The sequence below is a fragment of the Castor canadensis genome, chromosome 10 (genome assembly GCF_047511655.1).
Source record: "Castor canadensis chromosome 10, mCasCan1.hap1v2, whole genome shotgun sequence".
In the NCBI taxonomy this organism is placed as follows: Eukaryota; Metazoa; Chordata; class Mammalia; order Rodentia; family Castoridae; genus Castor; species Castor canadensis.
In genome coordinates, this window is record NC_133395.1 from 690,025 (window position 1) to 712,502 (window position 22,478).

General features: G+C 51.6%; 1 protein-coding gene across 1 annotated transcript; it reads left to right on the top strand.

Moving 5' to 3' along the window:
- On the top strand, positions 1-21,563 carry Grtp1 (growth hormone regulated TBC protein 1). The gene is made up of 8 exons (XM_020164494.2): positions 1-151; positions 394-545; positions 5,717-5,875; positions 7,960-8,084; positions 9,929-10,025; positions 19,000-19,172; positions 19,246-19,431; positions 21,269-21,563. Exons 1-8 carry the CDS (start codon positions 105-107, stop codon positions 21,356-21,358), a joined length of 1,029 nt encoding a protein of 342 aa, XP_020020083.1. The 5' UTR covers positions 1-104; the 3' UTR covers positions 21,359-21,563.
- Positions 21,564-22,478: the final 915 nt, after the last annotated feature.

Below are 22,478 nucleotides of genomic sequence, written 5' to 3' on the forward strand. Positions count from 1 at the left end.
CCCGCCCCCGCCGGAAGGACTCGCGAGCTCGGGACCCACGGCGCACTAGGGTCCCGCGCAGCCCTGGGGTCTGCGGTCCAGCGGGGCCTGCGACCCTTCTCCGCATGGAGCCCGCCGAGCGCTCGCAGGCGGCGCGGGACCGGGTGCCCAGGTTGGTTTGGAGGCTGGGGTCCAGGGTCCTGGCGCTCCCGCAGAACCAGTTCCGAGCCGGGTCCGCTGCTGTGCGGGGTCGCGTCGCGTGTCCCGGGGGTAGGGGAGGGGAGGGAGGAAAGGGGACAGAGAACGGGGAGAGGAGGTGGGGAGGAGCGCGAGCCACGCGCGCCCTGGACCGGAGCCAGACTCCCGTGGGCGTGGAAACTTCATACGCGAAACGGGTTCTTCTTTGTGTTGTAGGGTCGATCCGTATGGGTTCGAAAGGCCGGAAGACTTTGATTATGTAGCTTACGAGAAATTCTTTTCGACCTATCTGGTAATACTCACCAAGAGAGCCATAAAATGGTCCAAACTTCTGAAGGGGAGCAGTGGCGTCCGGAAAAGCGTGACAGGTGAGTGGAGCCTCCGCCCTCTGCTGCGACCCTGTGCAGCGCGACCGTGTGTCCCCTACCCCGACTTTTTCTCTGCCCGCGACCCTCTGCTCCACGACCCTGGTAGCTGGACCAGTGCACCTCGGACCCTGCCTGGGGTGGGAGAACCCGGCCCGTGTGTCGCTGGGGCAGTGCCACGGAGCAGGGGGCCTGGAGAACCAGATCCAGCCACCTACCGAGCTCACCACACCCTCTTACCCAGGATGGGCAAAGTTCACACTCTTTCCGGGAGGAGCTGGGGAGGACTGCAATCTTGGGCGGGTTGGGAGCAGAGCCTTCAAGGTCAATGCTCGTGGATAGACACTTCCCTGAGCCCTAAGGGCCATCCTTTCCAAATTAGGAGCCATATACATGCTTGGGGGCCTGAAAGAAAACAGGTCTCTTAACTTCAAAATCAGCTGGGGCAGGGCCCTCCCAAGTCCTGTGGCAAATCTCCCCCTCCCCTGCCCTCTGGGCTCTCCCCAGACTCCCAGACCCTCACCAGACAGCCACACCTCCTTTCCCAGCCCTTTTTTTCTCATTACTTAAGCAGCACTCTTCTTTTTTTGTTTTTTGTAAGACTGGGGTTTGAACTCAGGGCTTTGCATTTGCAAAGCAGATACTCTACTGCTTGATCCACAACTCCATCCAATCCATTTTGCTCTGATTATTTTGGAACTGGGGGTCTCGCAAACTATTTCCCTCGGCTGGCCTGGAACCCAGGTCCTCCTGATCTCAGCCTCCCAAAGTAGCTGGGATTACAGGCACACATCTCATTTTTTTTTTTTGTCAGTCATTTGTGTACCCTTCTACAAATGTCCACAGGGATGTTTATTGTCACTGCTGAATCTTGGGGACATGGAATGTGGCTTGGGCAGGATGGGGATTTTGTATTTGCTGAGTGAGTGAGGTGTTAACCTGCCATGTCTGATAGACCGAGGGTGACACGACTACCATGCAGGGTGGTGAGGGCTTTGGTTAATTGTGCCTGCGAATTCTCCTGAAAGCAGGAGTGTTGGTGGTGATGGCAGTATTAATGGTGGTGCAGGGTTGGGTGACTGGAGTACTGGGAGGAGGAAGGGGAGTGAAGAAGCCAAGGACCCTGCACTGGCCAGAGAGCTGGGGATGCAGTTAGTTAGCCATGGGTAGCAGAGAAAGCTGGCTCTTGAAGGGGCTTGAGGGTTCGAGAACTGGGCCTATAGTAGGTGTTCTGGAAACACTTGTGGGGTCCATGACAGGGGGGAGGAGGCTGATCTCTACAGCCTGCTGTGTGATTGGTTGCGGGGATTGAGCCCTCCCTCCAGGGCTGTTGTCCATGGGGTACGATGGAGACTCTTGGGCTTGACCTTGCATTGCATGAAGTCACAGAGCTGAAAGGGACCTCAGAGGTTGGTCTTTCTTTGCTTTATAGACCCTAGAGCAAATATCTTGTGTGCATCCTACAAATGCCCCCTTCACAGTTGTCCCATGCTTGTGGTAGTAGTGTGTTTCCAGTGAGCATCTAACTTTTTTTTTTTTCTTTTGGTTTTATCCTTAAAAGTTGACTGGTCTTTTAACTTTAAAAAGTGTTACATGTATACTTAAAACCATAATTTATGCACATAGTAAATACCTTAATCATACTAAATGCTATAAAATATAGTTATTTCTCTCCCATCCCAGGCTCCAGCCTCCTGTAGAGGTGACCACTGGGGACCATCCTTAGCTGTCCTCAGGAACAGCTGCGCACACACACACACAAACACGTACACATGCATGCACATTCAGATGCACCCATGGTTCTGCACTTGGCCTTTCGTGCAGGAAATGGCTCTGTGCTGTGGCCATGGCTAAGACGGGACTGGCCATGAGATCAGTCAGAACAGAGCATTCCTGCACGATGCAGGTCTGTGCACACACCTTTTGCTTTTACCTAAAGCAGTGCACATCCATCCTCCTGTCCGATTTTGCCATTTGGTTCCGCCCCGTTGTGTTCCGTTTCTTTGAATCTGTGGGTCTATACGTTCTTGCTCATGGAAGCCACACTCAGGGCCTTGTCTCCATTGCTCCATTATCCAAGTAGAGTGGAATAAAAGTCATTTTGGAAGCAACCCTAGTGGAAAATGCAAGCAGATCTTCACCCCAGCCCAGTCCTTTGCAGTTGTCTTACACCTAATTGTGTGGGTTATGTTTTGTTTTGCTTTGCTTTGAGCACTTGTCTCAGCTCTTTCTAAAATTTTAACTTGGCTATTATTGAAGTAGCAGCCTTCTTTTTGCTTTCATATTTCTTTGATTACGTAATGTTAATTAGACTGTAATTATGGTAACAAGAATAATTGGTACAAACAGGCTTGGGAGTGACTCCTGGTGAGTCCACAGCCTGAGGGAGGGGGCCCAGAGTCAGGGCAGAGAGCCTTAGCCTGATGTTCTGGCCAGAAACAGGACCCTGGTTAGTCTGGGGTGTGGCTTGGAGTCTAGTGTCCCTGCCTGTGTGGGGTGTGGTTTCCGGGTGTGACGTCAGGGACCCCATAGTGCTGGCAAACCTCCAAGAGGATCACTAGCCATGAAACAGGAGCAGACGAGTTATTCCAGAAATGAGAAGCCAGGGGAAAGATTGCCTGGCCTAGAAGGGTGAGCCTTGGGGTGGTGCGGGGCCAAGAGGCTCAGTTTCAGATCCAGCCCCGAGCTTCAGCACGCTCTGCCCAGCATCTCACTCTAACCCTGGCCTAGCCTTACCTTGCTCTCTCAGACATACTGGGCATTCTTGTGCTTTTTTGGAGGATTTTCACCTACCTGAGTGCTTTCATTTACCTGCACATCTCAGCATTTGATATGTCTTAAGATGACCGTTCTCATTTAGCCTGATGAGCACTCGGTGTGTGGTATGTTGAATGCTGTATTTTCTTCTTCTTTTCCATGGCAAATGCCTAGTAGGAGCCCTTCAGAATGAATACAGGATTCTTCTCCTGCAGCTTTGCACACTTGTGCTCCCTTTCCCATCGTGACAGGAGGGATTGATTGCAGCAGGGAGGTGATGGCCATTGGCCACTAACATTCCATCTTAGTGGGTAGAATGTAGCATTGGCTGAACTCAGAGTAAATTACGGGAGCCTTTTCAAAGGCAAGTGCCCCAGACCTGGGGATTTTTCTGGACTTGGCTGGTACAGACAGGTGGCAGCTCGTTCTCTAGGTGCTTTCTTCAAGTGCTAGCAACCATCTGTGGCTAGCCTGGGAGGTCAGTCCGGGCTCCTCTGCTTTTTTTTTTTTTTTTTTTTTTTTTTGGTGGTACTGGGGTTTTGAACTCAGGCCTCCACACTGCAAGGCAGGTACTCTACTGCTTGAGCCACACCTCCAGTCCCGGGCTCCTGTGTAAGTTCAGGTAACAAATTGTCAAAAAGTAGCAGAAGTCTGTTGAAGTGGCTTCTGCACCTCTGAGTGGCTCCCTCCTGGGTATTCAGAGGCTGGGTTAAGTGCTGACTCTGACAGATAAGGAAGCAGGCATGCTCCAGGTGTGAAGCTGGTAAGTCACAGCAGAGCAGGTGTCTGTGTTGCTTTGGGCTGGTGGTGGCACATCATGGCGGGAGCATATGGCTGAGAAAAATTGCTCACCTCCTGGGCAGGAAGCAAAAAAAGAGAGAGGAAGAGAAGAGACCAGGGTCTCACAATCCATTTCAAAGGCAGAATCCTCAGCTACCTAAAGGGCTCCCACTAGGCCCCACTTCCTAAAGGTTCTATTACCTCCTCGTAGCAGTGCCCTGGGGACCACGCCTTCCACTTGTGGGCCTTTGGGAGACATTTAATATCCAAATTATAGCACTTCCTGAATTATGGGTTATTTTTAAACAATGAGATTTGTAATGTGATTTCAAAGGCAAACAGCAAAGCGTTGAGTATTGGCTTTGAAAATGGCTGCTTTGCATTTTAAAGTCAGTAAGGGTACACACAGGGTAGCAGTCCTGGGCTCAATGGAATTAATGCAAATGTTAGTCTCACAGATCTTTTGCTTCCGTGTAGATTACTTGGTATTGATTAATTGAAGTAACTCGTGGTTTTTGCCTTCTGATCTTATGTTTCTGTGGCCGTTAGAAAACTGCTAATTACTAGTCAGGAGACAGAGCTCAGAAGGATTGCGGTTCGAAGCCAGCCCTGGGCAAATAGTTCGAGAGACCTTATCTTGAAAAAACTCAACACACACACACACACACACACACACACACACACACACAGGACTGGCAGAGTGGCTCAAGTGGCAAGTGTAAGGCCCTGAGTTCAAACCCCAGTACCACCAAAAAAAGAAAAAAGCTAATGACTTTTTCACTTATTTTCAATAAAATTATTCCTACATAATGAAGACTCAGCATACTGGGCCAGTCCTGCACAAGGGTATGCACACCTTGGCCTCACAATGGTTTCTGCCCCTCAGTCAAAAGCCACTGGCCAGGGTCACTGCTTCTTCACCTCCAGGTAAGAGCCAGTGCCGGAGCCTGGTGCACGAGGTCCTCCAAGTTCGGCCAGCCTGAAGCTGTCCCTTAGCCTGTGCTCCCTCTGACTGCAGCAACCAAGTCAGCAAAGCAGCCACATGTCTTGGTGCCACCTCCAGGGGCTTTTTGTCTTGCTGTTTTGCTTTTGTTCCTTTTTTGTGCTAGGCCTGGAGCCCAAAGCTTTGCACATGCTAAGCATACCTTCTAACACTGAGTCACACTCCAGCCTGGCCTCTGCTCTCAGCTCAGTGGCCGTCTGAGGCCAAGTCTTTCCTGGAGCAGGAGCCTGGGGAAGGCCCCAGTTGTCTAGCTTCCCGTCCTCATAGCCTAGTATGTAGCTTGCAGGGCTGGTGGTATGAAAGGATCCTGAATGACCTTCCCCAGCAGCTGGACAGTGAAGTAGAGGCCTCAGTGGTTAGCACATATACCTGACTGTGTGCTGTTGAGGAGGGAGAGCAATCCATTTTAGAGGATTTTTAGAGTGTGTGCCAGTTTTGGTGGAGATAGACAGGTTTTTAGCCCCGTTTCATGCTGATTTAGGGAGGTAAGCTCTCGAGCTGAAGGCTGGAGGTGGGGGGGAGGCCAGGCCCCTCTGCGTCCTGAGCTCAGTGCTGTGATCTAAGGTGGAGGGGAGGGAAGGGGAGCCTGGTCCCCTTGGATTCTGAGCACTTAACATCCCCCCTCTCTTTTCAGTGAAGCGCTATGTCCGGAAAGGTATCCCGCTGGAGCACCGGGCCCGGGTCTGGATGGCTGTAAGTGGAGCCCAGGCCCAGATGGACCAGAACCCTGGATATTACCACCGACTTCTCCAGGGAGAGAGAAATTCCAGCCTGGAGGAAGCCATCAGGACAGGTAGGTGGCTGGGCCCCTCATTTAACTGTGGGGGTAGACCAGGAGTGAGGACCTGCTGTGTCCATACAAGAAACTTGCATTGTTACAGATACAACTGATTTTAACTTGGAATTGTATTCTGGGAAAGAATGACAGCTGATACAGTTGTAGGGAGAACAGTGTTTTTAATCCATCCTTCAAATACTGAGTGTCTGCTCAGGAGTGAGTAGTTGGAGTCTTGAACAGACCCTATTTCTCTCACGGAAAGTCTCTGGAGCTTGGGCAGCCAGCGTTGTCGTGGCACAGAGGCACAGTGGCCATGGGGGACAAGCACGTGGGGTCAGTACATGTGTGCATGCAGTGATTGCTCCCTGGGCCTGTGGTGCCATAAGCCAGGTAGCTATTGTGACTGTCCCGGGTGCTGGTGGTGCTGCCTGGCCTTTCTCTGTCCTTCAGGGGTTCTTGTTGACCAAGGGCACAGGGCTACTGGCTCTCAAAAGTTCAAAGTGCAAAGACAATTTGAACCTAAATTGAATATTAGAGTTTTAGGAAACCACCAGCCTTTCCAATTTTAAGAGGGTTTGAGAAACTGACGAAAACATGACGTTCTTAATTTTTAAATAAACCCAATTACTCGCAGGACTGAGAGGTTGAGGGAGTAGGGTGTCCCTGATGTGCCTCCCTCTGTCTTCCTGGGTCTCAGTCCACAGAGCTAGAGCGGGGAGGATGGGGAGACAGGCTGTGTGGGGCCAAGGCTGCATCCTGGTCTCAGCACAGAAGCACAGCATGGGTCGTCATTCAGCAGGGCACAGATACTGACTGGGGCTGGGAAGCAGGGGTTCATGGGAGGCTGTGCATACTGAATAAAATACAGTATTGCTGTTTGTTTGGAAATGATTTCCAAGGCCCAGGGTAGTGCATTTTTGGAAAACATAAAGTCACCATTTTTCTTTGCTAAATTGGAACCTACTGAATGCCAGTCCCCAACTCCCACCCCCCTGCTCTTGGCACCTGTCATTCTGTTTCCTGTCTCTCTGACTGCTCTAGGGACTCGGAGGAGGAGTCACACAGAGTTGTCCTTCTGTGACTGACTCATGTTCCTGAGCATCAGGTCCTTAAGGTCCTTCCAAGTTGCTTTTTCTTTCTTGTTAAAGGTGCACACTATTCCATATGTGCACCTATCTCTCTCTGCCCTTGATGGACACCTCTTGGCAATGTGTGCCGACACCTGCTGTGGCCCTGTCTTTGTTCCCTCTGGGCGTGCGCCTAGACGCGGAATTGCTGGGTTGCATGCAAGTTCTGTTTCGGTTTTGAGCACCTGGATAAACAGTTTTACAGAGTGGTGCCCACAGAGCCACCTTCATGCAGGGTAACATAACTGCCAGCCCTGTTCACGTCTGGCTTTTCCTTTCCTGAAGAAAGACATCAAAACGCGGGGAATCTCTGCATGGTTGAGGGTATTACACGTGTGAACGCAGCTGCCTCCGTAGTCTGGAAGAGCAAGATGCTGTCATTCCCTGGATGGGTTTGTTCATTGAATCTAGAATTCCAGGGGGAGGAGCCTCTTTGGGGCCTCGGAGAGTGGGTATGGTGAGGCCGTTGAGCAGGAAGGGACTGGGCAGGGAGGCTGTTCATACAAAGGCCGGCAGTGTGAGTTTATTTAGTTCCTGGAGGTCAGTTTGTCTGTTTATCTCTGATGGGAGGCTCGCCATGTTCTCCCAGCTTGTTTTCGATCTTCAGAGCTGGGAAACTTCCCGAGGCTTTGTGCTCAGTTTCTACCTGCCATCCCTGGCCACCAGGCTAGGACTTCTCCTTCCTCAGGGAGGTTGAGGGCCCCGGTGAGGTGGGCCAGGCTGGCCCAGTGTGAAAATGGGCCCGAAGTCCGCAGCTCTGGGAAGGCCACTCTGCCACCCGTTTCTGAGGGAGGATAGTTGGGGCCCTGCCTCTGCTGTCCTGGCACAGTAGGGGAAGGGTGGCCTTCCGTGGGGTGGCTCAGGGAGCACCCAGGGGGAAGCCACTCTTGAAATCCTGGACAGCACTCTGCACATCTGCCCTCTGGGGCTGCCCAGAGGTGGAGTAGTGACCTTTGGTAAATTTCCATGCAGACCTGAACCGGACCTTCCCAGACAACGTGAGGTTCCGGAAGACGGCGGAGCCCTGTCTACAGAACACCCTGTACAACGTGCTGCTGGCCTACGGGCTCCACAACCAAGGTGTGGGGTACTGCCAGGTGAGCCTCTGTGTGATGGGGGAGGTTGGCACCTCACAAGTTCACAGCAGTGACATTCTGCTGGTGTGAGCCTTACCTGTCTGGCTCACCAGCCTGTTAGGAGCCTGGCAACAGGCTAAAGCAAAGTTAATCTCCTGGTAGACACAATGGAACACCTAGTTGAGGCTTTTTGGTAGACAAGGTGAGGGTAAAGATTGGAGACAGGTGGGGAGGAAATTAAGTAGGTTCTAGACGTGTTGGGACCTCAGTTGCCCTGTGCAGATTTGTGGGTGGTGTGGGTGGTGCACCGCAGACCGTGTACCTTTGAGGTAGCTGCGGGAAGGCTGCTTTCCTGGGAAGTTCTGCCCTTGGATTTCAGTCCTGTTTGGATTTGTAGGTGAATCAGCAGGTAGGTGGGGTTGGAGAGTAGTTTGCTGTCTCCATCTGGGAGGTCAAGTCCAAGATCAGGTTGCAAAAACTGTGGCCTCCTTCTCGGGAGCCCTCACCCTCTCGAACTGCAGTCAGCCACAGTGCAAGTGAATGTTTGAGAGCGTTTTGTGTTTTCTGGGGTTTTATTTATTATCTGTTTGTTTGTGTGTTTATTTATTTATTTTTTGCTTACTGGAATTTGAGTTCAGGTCCTCATACTTGCTAGGCAGGTGTTCTGCCACTTGAACCACTTCTCAATCTTTTTCTGTTTTTCAAGACCAGGTCTTACTATGTAGCCGAGACTAACCTCAAACCCACAATCTCCTGTCTCAGTCTCTTGAGTGCTGGGAATGCAGGTGTGTGCCACCATGCCCTGCACTGGATTCTGCTTTTGACCCAAGGTGACTGCCCATACATGCTTCCATGGGTCACCATTGTCCCCAGGTCATCAGGCTTATGACCCATGGACAGGTCCATTCTCTATCAAGGAACCCTCACCTGCTCTCTGCCTTCATGGTTGCAATACGGTTATCTCTGCACATTTACTTTGGTTTGTTGAGTCGTATTCTTGGGCCTGCTTTCTAAGTGGTGGTGCGGGTCAGGTGTGTGAAGGCTGGATGGTGGGCACTTGCTCCCGATACAGGTGACCTGGTCCCTGTGTGGACGGGATCTGCAGTGCCTTCAGCACCATACTTCTGCAGCCTCTCTCTCATTAGGCGTCACCTGAACCCAGCTCATTGGTTGACCAAAGCTGGCTTTCTTTCCTTATTATTAGAGAAATACATGTTCATTTTAAAAGATACAGGTGAGCCAAAGGAGGAAAATAGAAGTCGTGTAAAATCCAGTCACCCAGAAGTGGCACAAATGCACAGAGTCCCCATCCTCGTGTGCTGCTCTGAGCTGAACAGGTTTCGTACTTGACGTTTCTGGCAACATTGCCCTTTGTGAAGTGTGCACTGTGAATTTCCCAAAAGTCTCCCCTGCAAAACTCTGCCCATCCCTGGTCCCCAGGTGTCAGACCGTGATCCTTACTGGTTTTGTAAATGCGGTACTGGTTCAGTGTCCTCTCTGAGGTAGAGTTCCATGCGGTTCCTAAGTACTAGACTACTTGTTTGGATCCAGTGGTGTGGTGCCGCCTTGTTACAAAGTTGCCACTGGTGGAATACAGGCTCTGAGTTAGAATGCCACGGGGCATATGGGGTGGGGGTGGGGGTGGGGGTGGGGGTGGGGGTGGGGGTGGGGGTGGGGGGGCTCTTTTAGCTGTTGACATTTTTTTCCAGGCACAGTACTGGATAGTAAACCCTGAGTTCTGACCAAAAGTTGTTCTAGAATCATGCAGGTTTTAGGGACCTGCCAGAGAACTGGGAACCTAGTAGTTAGCAGAATCTTGGTGGTTTAAAACTCTAAGTTTTGTTTCTCATTTTTCTGATTTCTAGGGAATGAATTTCATAGCAGGATATTTGATTCTTATCACAAAGAGTGAAGAAGAATCCTTTTGGCTCTTGGACGCTCTTGTTGGAAGAATTCTGCCTGGTATGTTGAAATAGCCACCGTACACCTTCCTGCTCCGTTTCTGGTGTTATCAGAATGGTTGGCTGGCCAGTCGAGGTGTAGTGAAACCAGTTGATTTGTGTGGAAGTTGAGGCTAACAGTCTTTTCCCAATGGTGTGAAAGAGAAGCAGAATATCTCTCTTGGGGATCCCAGCCTGAGTGGCAGTCATCTTGAGGATGCAGGCTTCTGCAGCTCTGCCCTCGAGCGTGGCTGTGTCTTGGCCGTGCCTGGGGCTTGTTGCACCATGTTGATCACATGGTCTGAGCAGCTCACATGGTTTCACATACGTGTTTACTGTGATTGTGGATCTGGTCAGCACAGTATTGCCACCTGTGACTATTTTTTAAGGCGAAAATTGTTATTTTAAAACTTTCTGCTTTTCTATTTATTAATAAATAAGAAATTAATCCGGGTACTGGTGGCTAATGCCTGTAATCCTAGCTACTCAGGAAGCAAAGATAAAGAGGATCGTGGTTCAAGGCCAGCCGGAGCAAATAGTTTGAGAGACCCTATCTCGAAAAACCCATCACAGAAAAGGGCTGGTGGAGTGGCTCAAGGTGAAGACCTTGAGTTCAAAAACTCCAGTGTCTCAAAAAAACAAAAACCGTTAAGAGCAGCAGTGGGCCTCAGGTTAGCCTGGTCGCAGTCCTTCCCGCAGCGAGTTGAACTTAGGATGAGGCTGTAGGTCCACCTGGAGACTTGGCCTCAGATCCACTCCAGCCTGTGACCCCGCCACTTCTCAGAAGCCCAGGACACCTTTTTTTGATTCCGCTGTGGCTGTAGTTAACCTTCTAACTTTGGACGAAGCAGCAACTCAGGAAGATAAAGCACTTTCCAGCACACCTCAAACTTGGGGACTGAGCTTTGGCGTCACCAAGAGAAGAGTGGTAGTCAGGTGGCCATGGGGGCTCCTCCCAGGGTCCCCACTGGACTCCTCCATAGGTTGCTGTCCCTTGGGAAGCTACACTCCCTTCACTCAGCCTGCAGAAGCCAAATCAACCCCATGCTCGCCTGAGCACCTGAGGCACGTCCCTCAGCGGGACGGCTGCAGAACGCCTCCCATCGTCTGCTCGGTGGACAGACACATCTGTGGCCTCCTTTTGTCATCCACTGCTGCAGGAGCCTTCACCCAGAGGCTGGCAAATCTGTGCAGCTTGTGTGTAAGGCTCTGCTCCGACTCGGCACGGGCCCCGGCTGACACCCGCAGGGTTTGTCAAGGCTCCGGGAGACCCCTGGTCTGGTGCTGCCCAGCCTGCCACCTGCCCGGGTTTCCCTTGGAACATCCTCCCTAGGGTCACGAGCCCACTGCAGCTTCCAGGAAGCGCGCTGGCCCCTGAGGCTGGAGCCAGTTTCACAACATGGAGTCAATTCCCTGGGGTTTCTACGTGACATTTCTCACTACTGCACAGGTGATCTCTTTGACAGGGCCACGGTTTGGTGGGCACCGTGGCCTGTCTCCTGAGTCTGCTGGAGACAGAAACCTACCTCCCAGCTGAGCCCACAGCCCAGAGGTCCCTCCTGTTCCCAGGCCACTTGGGTCGAGAGCAGCAGGGAGAAAGCTAGTCACAGCTTTTGGGCCCAGACTCTGAAAGAGTCTGAGCCACGAAAATTCCACTTTTTCACTCCCAACAGCAAGCTCTGCCCCTGGCGCAAATGTCACCAGTTGAAAATGCTCAACACCAAACAGGGTTGGAGGAGTGGCTGAAGGAGAGCACTTGCCTAAAAAGTCTGAAGTCCCAAGTTCAAAGCCCAGTTCTGCCAAAAAAATAAGTAAGAGTAAGAAAAAATAAATATGAATAGTCTCCAATTTCAGTAAAGTACAACGCAGACTGTGGGTGCAGTGTGGGTTCTTTTGGGAAGGACTGTGGGAGAGGACTCTACACAGAGACAACTTGCTGCCCTTGCAGCCTGGCCATGGTCCTGGGGACAGTGAGAGATGCCTGGCCTGAGGAAAGAGCATTTAAAACACACAGGGACGTGTGGCTTCAGCTGCTGCCTCTCCAGCAGCTCCTGCCGTACTGCTCATGGAGTCTCAGACCTCAGACCAGCCATGCTGCTGGCACACAATTGTCAAACACCGTTGACCTAGGGAATTTGCATGTTGGCCTTTCCTCGCCTGTATGTGCGAAGCCTGGGTTCTGATCCATGCCTGCAGGGCTCAGACCTCCACATGTCCTCACTGAGGTGAGTTCCAGTGCTGGAGGTGCTGCCCCAGTCCAGCAGGCGCAGAGATGGAGTTGCCAGAGCCCAGTCAGGCGCCTGTGCAAGGAGGAAGTGCTGGGAGGTGCTGAGAGCTGGAGAAGAGGCTCACCGAGGTGAGCGGCAGTCATCCCTGCCATAGGAAAGGTTCTGCAGTTCTGTGGTGACCGTGAGAGGCAGGAGGAGACCCCAGCCAGACTCGGGTTGAGCATGCCACAAGCTAAAGGCTGCATTGTGATGGATGTGCAGCAGGATATCCAGTTGCTCCCCTCAAATCTGCCATGTTGCAGCTCCATCCTGGGTTTGGGCAGCATCACAAGCAGCACCTACCCAACTCTGTCCTTGGGGTGTCCCAGGAGAAGAGAGCAAGCAGTGGACGGCAGCCACCCTCTGGGAAAGCAGAGTGGCATGGTCAGCTGCAGTGTCCTTTCCTGCAGAAGTGGCTCCTAGACTCAGCTGAACCAACTGCAGGGCAAACAGGTCTTGATTCCAGACAGAAGAAAGTGTCAAAAGTAAAACATCAGGTAGGGCTGTGGAGAAAAAGAGTCACTCTTGTCACTACAGAGCAATCCAGACAGCTGAGGAAAGAGACAGATAAGACAAATATAGGTCATCATCTCTAAATCTGGGTCACTTCAATGCCTTAATTGTCTAGCTTTTAAACATTGTGCAAGAAACGTGCAGATATAGTCTCGTTTGAAAAAAATACTGTGGGATGGAAAGTGACAGTCCTTCACTAAAACATCCCCCATTTCTCTCCTACTCAGAGATATTTTGAGAAAACCATAGCCTGGTAAGACTGACTTGGTGACATACCTGGTTTTTATTCCTACCAGCAACAGATCATCCCTGGGTTTTTTGTTTGTTTGTTGTGTTTCAGGGTTTGTATTTTGCTGTTGCTGTTATTACTGCTTTTTAATAAACCTCGGCCGGGTGCACCTGTGGTCTCACCTCCTCAGGAGGCCAAGACAGGAGGATTGCTTGAGCCCAGGACCTTGCAGCCAGCTTAGGCAGTACTGCAAGACCCTGTTTCAAAATAATAATAATAATAATAAAAATGGGTCTAGGGGTGCAAGTCAGAGGTGAAGCACTTGATGAGGCCCTAGGTCCCATCCTCAGCACTGAAAAAAATCTTAAAATAAATATTACAGAAAATAGAAGAGAAATTTCTCATCAGCTCCCGTCAGGAAGAGTGGTGACACGGATGTGTAAATCCTAACTAAAATCATACCTAACAGCTTTCGTCTAGAAACGGTTATGAGGCACTTTTTATGCAGGCATGGTTCAGTCACATGAAAGAGTTAGAGGCAAACACAGGCAAGAAGAGAGGCTTGAGGAAGGGCATGGGGGATTAAATTAGTGCTGCAATATTTTGGGATTGTGATGGATGGATAAGCAAGCCCTGGAACAGAACTGAGAAGCTATTACCCGAGCAGAGAGTATGTCGACGTGTCAGAATGTTTCTTGGATGTGTATCACTTAATGGAAAAGGTGAGGCTGAATCATCAGTCTGTGATAACTGACTGTCTGGAAGAAAGCAAAATAGACCTGTGTTTCCAAGGGTCAGAAAGCAAAACCTTGAAACTTGAAAAATACAACAGATCAGTTTTGTGATGCTGGAGTAAGGAGACATTCTTGAACACAACTCAAAAGTGAGCCATTTTGGTTACATGAAAGTCAAAAACTAGTTTTGGAAAAAGACGTCATAAGCAACGTAGCTGCTGGTGAAACCGGTGTTTTGGACCCAAGGTTCAAACTCCTGAGATTCCATATGCCAGGTCCAGCCACCTGTCCCTAAGCGCCAAATAAAGAGACCTGGTAAAGGCAGAGAAAGGAGGTTTATTACACGGCTCGGGACGTGCTGTGGGAAGAGGCAGAAGAAGCACTCAGCTCATCTTCAGCCACCTTTGGGTACAGACATGAGCTAAAGGTTTAAGTAGGCAAAAGAACTGGGGCAGGGGACAAAGGTGTGGATAAACAGTCCCAGTCACAGGTGTGTTCTGGTTGGCCATTATCTCAGTTCAAAGGTTTCCAGAGGGGTTTCAGAGAAGATGTCATCACTGACATCACTTGAGGGGAGCGATCTGGTTCCCATGGGATGATTGCTCCTGCTCCAGGGTGCAGCCTCACCATTTATAGGTCATTGTCCTCATTTGGAGGGACGTCAGTCCTGCATGTTCCACTGTTCCTCATGGGAAGTTTTAGTCCTTGTCATAAAGATGTTATCAGTTCTGTCCTTTCTGGAATCCAAGGTGATTACAAAGTGACTGCAAAGAGAATGGCTTAAAGCAAAGACATACAAAATGGAGGCAGGGATGCCAAGCTTGTCCTGTTTTAGTTAATTTGTGAAGTCAGTGCTTTTTAGCAAAAGCAGCTTGAGCGCCTCTTACGCTAGTTTAGAGAAGGGCTCTGAGGTCCTCAGGTTAACAAAGGATTAAAGTCTTAACAGAAAGGGATGCAGAGGCCAGTTATACGAAAGGAGCTTGTGGAAGGATGGCGGGTCTTCTGGTAGCAACAGAGGCAAATTCACACAGCACAGTTGGTTGTCAGGTGCATTGCTCATGGTCGTGGTCTCTTGAGAAGTGACAGAAATGGTATGTCAGCCTCTTTTTATGGAGGAGGAACCCGGGATTGAGTAACTTGTAGTGTCACCTGATTAGGTGTTCACCTCAGATGTCCCACTGGAGGCCCCACCTCACTGGATCTCCCCACTCCCCACCGTGGCCACCTGTCCTCCTCCAGCTCCCTTGAGTTGTGCTGTCTTCGAGGAGGCTGACTGAGGATTTTTACCTTTCAGTGCTCAGGAGGGCCGGGGCGGCGGGGTGGTGGTGGTCAGGGGTGGAGAGGCCCCTGCAATGCCATCCTCCCTTCTGTCTGTCATGTGGGGACTTCGTGCTTCTATGTGTAAGGATGCAGATGCAGGTGGGCTGTGTCCCTGGGTGCAAGGAATTCCTGTACCTACCTAGAGGGGCCAGTCTACCCAGCAACCCTGCCCCGCCCCCCCCAGTCCTCACCTGGACTTCACCCAGACTTAACCTCATTTGGATAGTGGAACCTTCCAGGAGATCAAGTCAGCCTTGATAAAATGACACCTGTCCAACCTGAAAAACCGGTTTCACCTGGTTTTCCCTTGAATTGTAGGGAAGCCATTGCTAATTGCTGGTGTCAAAGGCAGGAGAACATCATGTGGACAGTAAGCCCATTTTGTAGGCGGCAGCTCCAGCTGCACACAGGAGGGACTGCATGGGGCTCCCATGTCCTGTTGGTCATGACCAGGTGTGAGCAGGTCTCCGTGCCATCCTGGTGTCTCCCTGTGGCCATCCATCCTGGGTGTAGTGTTCCTGTTGGCCATGTGTTCCTTTCTGCCCAGTGATGGCAGCTCAAGTGCTGGGTCCCAGTGCAGCGCCGAGCCAGGTGCCATCCAAGTGCCCACACTGGGGCTTGATTTCCCACTAGTGGAGGAAGAACCATTGCGTGGTTTCTTTCTTTCTTTTCTCAGTTAATTTTTGCAGTATTTATTTCAGGTTTAGGAATTGGCAAAACGTTTAAAGAGGAAGATAGGAAAGGTTGTGTTTATTTGTTTCTCGTATTTGAGGCAGGGTCTTGCTGTGTTGTCTTCCTGCCTCCCCCACCTCAGCAGCTGGGACCTGGGGGGGCCCTGCCCTTGGCTGGGCCTTTTGCCGTTTGGAAGATAGTGACTTTATTCTTTATTTTTGATTTATCATGCATTAATATGAGGGGAACTCATTGTGATAATTCCATGCCTGTGTACACTGTACCTTGAACGAGGCCGCCCCCTCCGTAATGTTCCCATCCCCGCTCTCAGACAGCGTGTGGAGGGTTTTGTTGTGCTGTCTTCAGATGAGGTAGTTCCTTTTGAAAAGTTCTGTCTTGGGGAATGAAAGGCCGATGGAGACCCTGCAGGGTCCATAGGAGCCCCCTGTCCACCCCACTAAAGATGGCAGAGTCTCCTCTTCCTCTGGGGTGCACCCCAAGGCCCCGTGGACGCCTGGAACGGGGGTCCCACCAGACCCTGAACTCTTGCATACCTATGATGGCGTGACGTGTAAGTTAGGCCTCACAGAAACTGGGGGCTGATAATTGATGGTAAAATAACTGATAATAAAATAGATACGTCATAACCACATGCCGTAGCACAAGTCGTGTGGGTGTCTTCTGTGCTGCACTTATCCTAGGGCCAGCATGAGGTGACGGAGGTGACTGTGTGAGGTAATGGCATGAAGTGACTGCAGGAAGTTACGGCATGAAGTCATGGTGTGAGGTGACAGCGTGAGGAGGTGTTGTGAGGTGACTGAGAGGTGACGGTGTGAGGCAGCAGCTGCAGACGTTTGCATGTGGGCTTGGCGCCTTCTCCATTGGTCAGAGTTGAGGCTGTCCTTCCTGGCAGGGAGAGGGAGATTCTGTTTTTAGAGTTCTTCCTGCACTGCTGGTTGTCCATGGCCTTTGGTTCACAGTGATCCAGGGCTGCAGAGGCGTCTCTGGGGGACTGGGGGGGTGGGGATGGGGGGGTCCCATCTCACACCTGCTCCTGAGGTGCGAGTGAGTGAGTGGGCCAAGACCCCTTGGACTCATGTCTCTGACCTTCAGCCCCAGGTCCTGAAGCCCCACTCGGGATATGCTGCAACTTGGAATGTGTCCAGCTGAGGGAGGCAAGAGCAGAGGTGGCTGAGGGTTGCTGGTCAGCGTAGGACTGTAGAGCAGTGTCCCAGGTCACAGCGGGAAGGAGAAAGGCATGGGCCCCCGGACTTTGTCGTGGCCCCAGTTTTACATGGAATGGCGTTTGCAACCCAAGTGCATCAAGTTCCTGTTGGCTTTTTCATTTTCATTGTCTTGTTTGTGGGCCAGGCCTCACCTCTCTGGTGGTTTATAACAGAGGGCGGACCCTGCAGTATGTGTGCTCTGGGCGTCTTGTTGCTCTGGTAATATTGATGAAGTGCTCGACATGTGCCTGGTAGTTTCTAATTGAGTGTGTGGTCATATGTAGCTCACGCATGTTCACTGGGCAGATTTGGAGAACGGCAGTGAAGCTAAAAGGGGACGTCACTCTTCAATGCATTGCACTGTTGTGTGGCCACTTGGAGACCGCTGCTCTTACACCTTCCTGCCTTTGTGGGTCCTTCCACGTTTCAGCCCAGACCTGGGGACCTTGGGACTAGAGCTCGGGTCTCCACCTAGTCTTGGGACAGGCAGGGCTGTCCCTGAGCCTGGGTGAGATGCTATTAGGCTGTTTGCAAAGGTGTGGCTGTCTGTAGGAGACAAGGGATGAGGAGGGACAAGGAGGCTGATAGGAAGAAGCGGCCACTTTCCCAGAGCATGGGTCCTGGTCTGTCCTTACCGAGCCACACACAGCGAGATTCAGACCTAATGAGTGAGCCTGGTGCCACGTCGGCTGGCAGGGCTTTCCACATTCAAGAGAATGTGTCCAGTAGAAAATAGAGAGTGTGGTGGCTTTAATTTAATCCTCCCCATGGAGACCGACTGAGCACAGTGGAGTGCAGGGTCAGAGTTTAGCAGGTCTATTTTTGGAAGCTGTTCTAAGCGTCTCTGTAGTAGAGCCAAGGTCACGCTGTGCTACTCTGCAAATTCCCTGTCGCTCAGCTCCCTCTGCAGAGTCCCCCGATAATCTCCCACCTCAACTCTCAGCTGGTGCAGAATGTGCTCAATGAAGAAGGATAAAAAGACCTGACAAGATGGTGCACGCCTGTAATCCCAGCATTGTGGAAGCTAGGCAAGAGGATCGCTGGGCTACATAGTGAGCCCTTGGCTCAAAGAAAAAAAAAAAAGAACAGATAGCTGAAAGGTTCAAAGGTAGAGGCAAAATAAAAACGAGAGTTTTTTTTTTAAGACAGGGTTTCCCTAAGAACTGGCCTTGTCAGCGTTTGCAGTGATTCTGGCTTAAATAGAACAAGCCGTCCCTGCTGCACATGGATGGGTGTGGGCTTGGCATACATACTTTGGTGACGTCCTGAATTCTTTTATCGTGTAAACCAAGCATTAAAATGGTTAACGGCACGTCACATTAACAAGTCGAGAAGTTCTTTGGAAAGACATAGAAATGCTGCTGGAAGCGTTTGACTGAGTTTTCTTTTTATTGCGGTGAGATGCCCAGAACATAAAATTTACCACCCTAACCGTTTCTGAGTGGACGGTCCTGGAGCGTTCGGTATGTCACACGGTTGTGTAGCCACCACCATCCATCGCAGGGCTTTCTCACTTTCTTACTTTCCCAGACGGAAACTGTGCTCCTTAGGCACTGCCTTGCGCTGCCCTTCCTCCAGCCGGTCACTACGAGTAGAGCCACTGCACCTGACTTTCCCCGCCGGCTTGTCTTTCCCTGAGAGTCGTGTCCTCCGCTCGCCCGTGGCACGGCCTGGGTGATAATCCATCACGTGGACAGAGGATGTGTGTTTGCCCATTTACCCACTGGTGACACCTGTTAGCTATTGTAAACAACCCTGCCAAGAACACGGGGTGCAAGCATTTCCTCTAGGCAATTCCTTTCTGCTTGCAGGTTTTAACTGATGTCCAGATAGGTCTGATCTCGACCTCTGCAGCTCCCTGGCCTGGGAGGCCTTGCTGTGAGAGTCAGCTCAGCACCCTTGCCTGGACTCAGCCCTTCTTCCGGGAAGGGTCCTCCCAGGTCAGCCAGTTCTTTGCCTGGCTCAGGGGAGCAAGGCTGCCTGGGGCGCTGGTGCTTACAGAGCGTGCTGGCAACTTCTCTGCTTCGCTTGGTAGATTACTATAGCCCTGCGATGCTGGGCCTGAAGACCGACCAGGAGGTCCTTGCAGAGCTGGTGAGGATGAAGCTGCCGGCGGTGGCGGCCCTTATGGATGGCCACGGTGTACTGTGGACCCTGTTGGTGTCGCGCTGGTTCGTCTGTCTGTTCATAGACACCCTGCCTGTGGAGGTGAGCACTTGGTCAGCCCCAGGAGCAGTGTGGGTCACCATGGAGGTGACATGGGATTTCTGTGTCTCTCCAGACTGTGCTTCGGATCTGGGACTGTTTGTTCAACGAAGGTTCCAAAATCATCTTCCGGGTGGCCCTGACCTTAATCAAACACCACCAGGCACTGATACTAGAAGCTGACAGCGTCCCAGACATCTGTGACAAGTTCAAGCAGATCACTAAAGGGGACTTTGTGACCGAGTGTCACACATTTATGCAGGTGAGTTCTGTAAGACTCAGCCTGGGCAAGGCTCTGCTGGGTCCTGGGCCCGGCACAAGCCATGTGGTTGGACTTGGAACTTGAGAGTGTGAGGTGGAGGCTGTGGAGGCTGCAGAGGCTGGTGAGGCCCTGCTGGGAAGGCAGGAGACTGAAGCAGAGCCCACAGTTGGAGCAACGCTGGCAGGGCCAATGGAACTCAGATCCTGAGGACCGTTTCATGTTGTAATTTTCATTTTGAAGTGACTACACATTCATAGGACTTGGCAGTATATCCCACACGGCCTTGCCCAGAAGGGCTAGTAGCATTTGCGCCAGGGGCAGAGCTTGCTGTTGGGAGTGAAAAAGTGGAATTTTCGTGGCTCAGACTCTTTCAGAGTCTGGGCCCAAAAGCTGTGACTAGCTTTCTCCCTGCTGCTCTCGACCCAAGTGGCCTGGGAACAGGAGGGACCTCTGGGCTGTGGGCTCAGCTGGGAGGTAGGTTTCTGTCTCCAGCAGACTCAGGAGACAGGCCACGGTGCCCACCAAACCGTGGCCCTGTCAAAGAGATCGCCTGTGCAGTAGTGAGAAATGTCACGTAGAAACCCCAGGGAATTGACTCCATGTTGTGAAACTGGCTCCAGCCTCAGGGGCCAGCGCGCTTCCTGGAAGCTGCAGTGGGCTCGTGACCCTAGGGAGGATGTTCCAAGGGAAACCCGGGCAGGTGGCAGGCTGGGCAGCACCAGACCAGGGGTCTCCCGGAGCCTTGACAAACCCTGCAGGTGTCAGCCGGGGCCCGTGCCGAGTCGGAGCAGAGCCTTACACACAAGCTGCACAGATTTGCCAGCCTCTGGGTGAAGGCTCCTGCAGCAGTGGATGACAAAAGGAGGCCACAGATGTGTCTGTCCACCGAGCAGACGATGGGAGGCGTTCTGCAGCCGTCCCGCTGAGGGACGTGCCTCAGGTGCTCAGGCGAGCATGGGGTTGATTTGGCTTCTGCAGGCTGAGTGAAGGGAGTGTAGCTTCCCAAGGGACAGCAACCTATGGAGGAGTCCAGTGGGGACCCTGGGAGGAGCCCCCATGGCCACCTGACTACCACTCTTCTCTTGGTGACGCCAAAGCTCAGTCCCCAAGTTTGAGGTGTGCTGGAAAGTGCTTTATCTTCCTGAGTTGCTGCTTCGTCCAAAGTTAGAAGGTTAACTACAGCCACAGCGGAATCAAAAAAAGGTGTCCTGGGCTTCTGAGAAGTGGCGGGGTCACAGGCTGGAGTGGATCTGAGGCCAAGTCTCCAGGTGGACCTACAGCCTCATCCTAAGTTCAACTCGCTGCGGGAAGGACTGCGACCAGGCTAACCTGAGGCCCACTGCTGCTCTTAACGGTTTTTGTTTTTTTGAGACACTGGAGTTTTTGAACTCAAGGTCTTCACCTTGAGCCACTCCACCAGCCCTTTTCTGTGATGGGTTTTTTTGAGTCTCGTGACCTCTTTGCCTGTTCTGGCCTCAAACTGTGATCTCCTGATCTCTACTCCCACTTGCGCCATGTTTCCAGCCCTGGCTCACAGGCTTGCGTGAGCACTGGGTTGGTTTGTCATGGTACCTTTCTCGTATTAAAGAAGCTGTAGGAGGCGGGGGTGCAGCGGATGATCCTGAGTGATTAGTTCAAACTACAGAGCAGCAGAGCCACAGGCCTGAGCCAGGGAAGGAGGCCCTTTGGCAAACAGGATGCCCAGGGAACACAAGACTTGCCGTTCCTCCTTCATAGCCCTAAGCCTTTGACCTTGGTCCATCTGTCTGTCTGCTGTGCTACCACTTTAATGGGGCAAGTGAAGGTAAAAGTATGTTTAATTCTGTCTCTCTTTCAGAAAATATTTTCAGAACCAGGGAGCTTGTCCATGACGACCATCACCAGGCTCCGTGAGAGCTGCCGGGCTGTGCTGCTGGCTCAGGGCTGAGGTGGTGCCCACATCCCACCGTGCAGACCACAAGCCTCACTTCCAGAGTTGACATATGACCAATTTCTACTGCTTTCCTTCTTTGTAAATACGTGATGTCTTTACGCTTCAGTGTTTTTCAAAGTGATTTAAAATGTCATTCTACCTTTCAATTATGATCTATGAAATCATAAATTTCTAAAAAAAAGTTATTTTTATCATCTGAGATATTAGTAATATATAAAATATGAGCTGTGCATTTGTGTCTGATAAGCTGTGCCAGCACCGTGAGCTTGGGATTATCAGCTTGTGGCAACTGAAAATTAAGCTCCAAATGGTGACTGGTCACTATTGCGGATGTGTTTGGATGTCATTGTCTGTGGCAGAGCATTTGCCTTTTTGTGAGGGTTGTACGCAAAGCATGTGATTTCTCCTGAGGAAGACCATTGATTTTATAAAGGATTTTAATGTTTTAAAGTTAGTGTGCAGCAGGAGTGATAGAGCAGGTGAGCATGAGGGGCTTAGAGAAGGCAGTGTGGCCTCAAGTGCAGCCACAGCCCGGACAGGGGTGGAGCCATGACACTCCCTCCCAGCCCGTCCTGGTCTGACTGGCATGGCCAGTTTCCTGAGAGGCCAGGCTGAGCCCTGTGTGCAACGGGTGGGGCACAGAGCATGGGGCATGGGCAGGTGGGCAGGACACAGGTCAACCTGCCCACCTGCTAAGGAACATCACTTTTGACCCCTTGGTTTCTCCAAGTTGACCTTCCACTTTATGGACTGGTCTGCCATGTGCTTTTCATTCAGACTGTGGTCCTGGCTGTCAGTGCCCGGAGGAGATTGTCGCTCACGAGAGGCTGGCCTTTGAGAGAGGCAGGCATAGCCAAGGGGACAGGGTGGTCCCATCACAGTAAATTTGGTGCCCAGCAAAGCTTGGCAGGCGACCCAGGGGACAGGCCATTCATGAAGCCCAGCCATTGTGTTCCATTGTTACCAGGGCAACCACAGCTGCCACCAGTTGCTGCTGGGCTCTGGAGTCTGGTCTGGGACTTTCAGGGCCAAGTCCTCCATCTTGTAGCTAGTCATGCTCAGGTCAGACACCTGGCACCCACAGCATCACAGCCTGGTGTGGCTGCTGTGTCCC

Coding starts and splice junctions, on each gene's coding strand:
- Grtp1 (XM_020164494.2), top strand. CDS start 105: ATGGAGCCCGCCGAGCGCTCGCAGGCGGCGCGGGACCGGGTGCCCAG. Junction 8,085..9,928: donor AAGGTGTGGGGTACTGCCAG/GTGAGCCTCTGT, acceptor TCTGATTTCTAG/GGAATGAATTTCATAGCAGG. Junction 10,026..18,999: donor TGTTGGAAGAATTCTGCCTG/GTATGTTGAAAT, acceptor TTCGCTTGGTAG/ATTACTATAGCCCTGCGATG.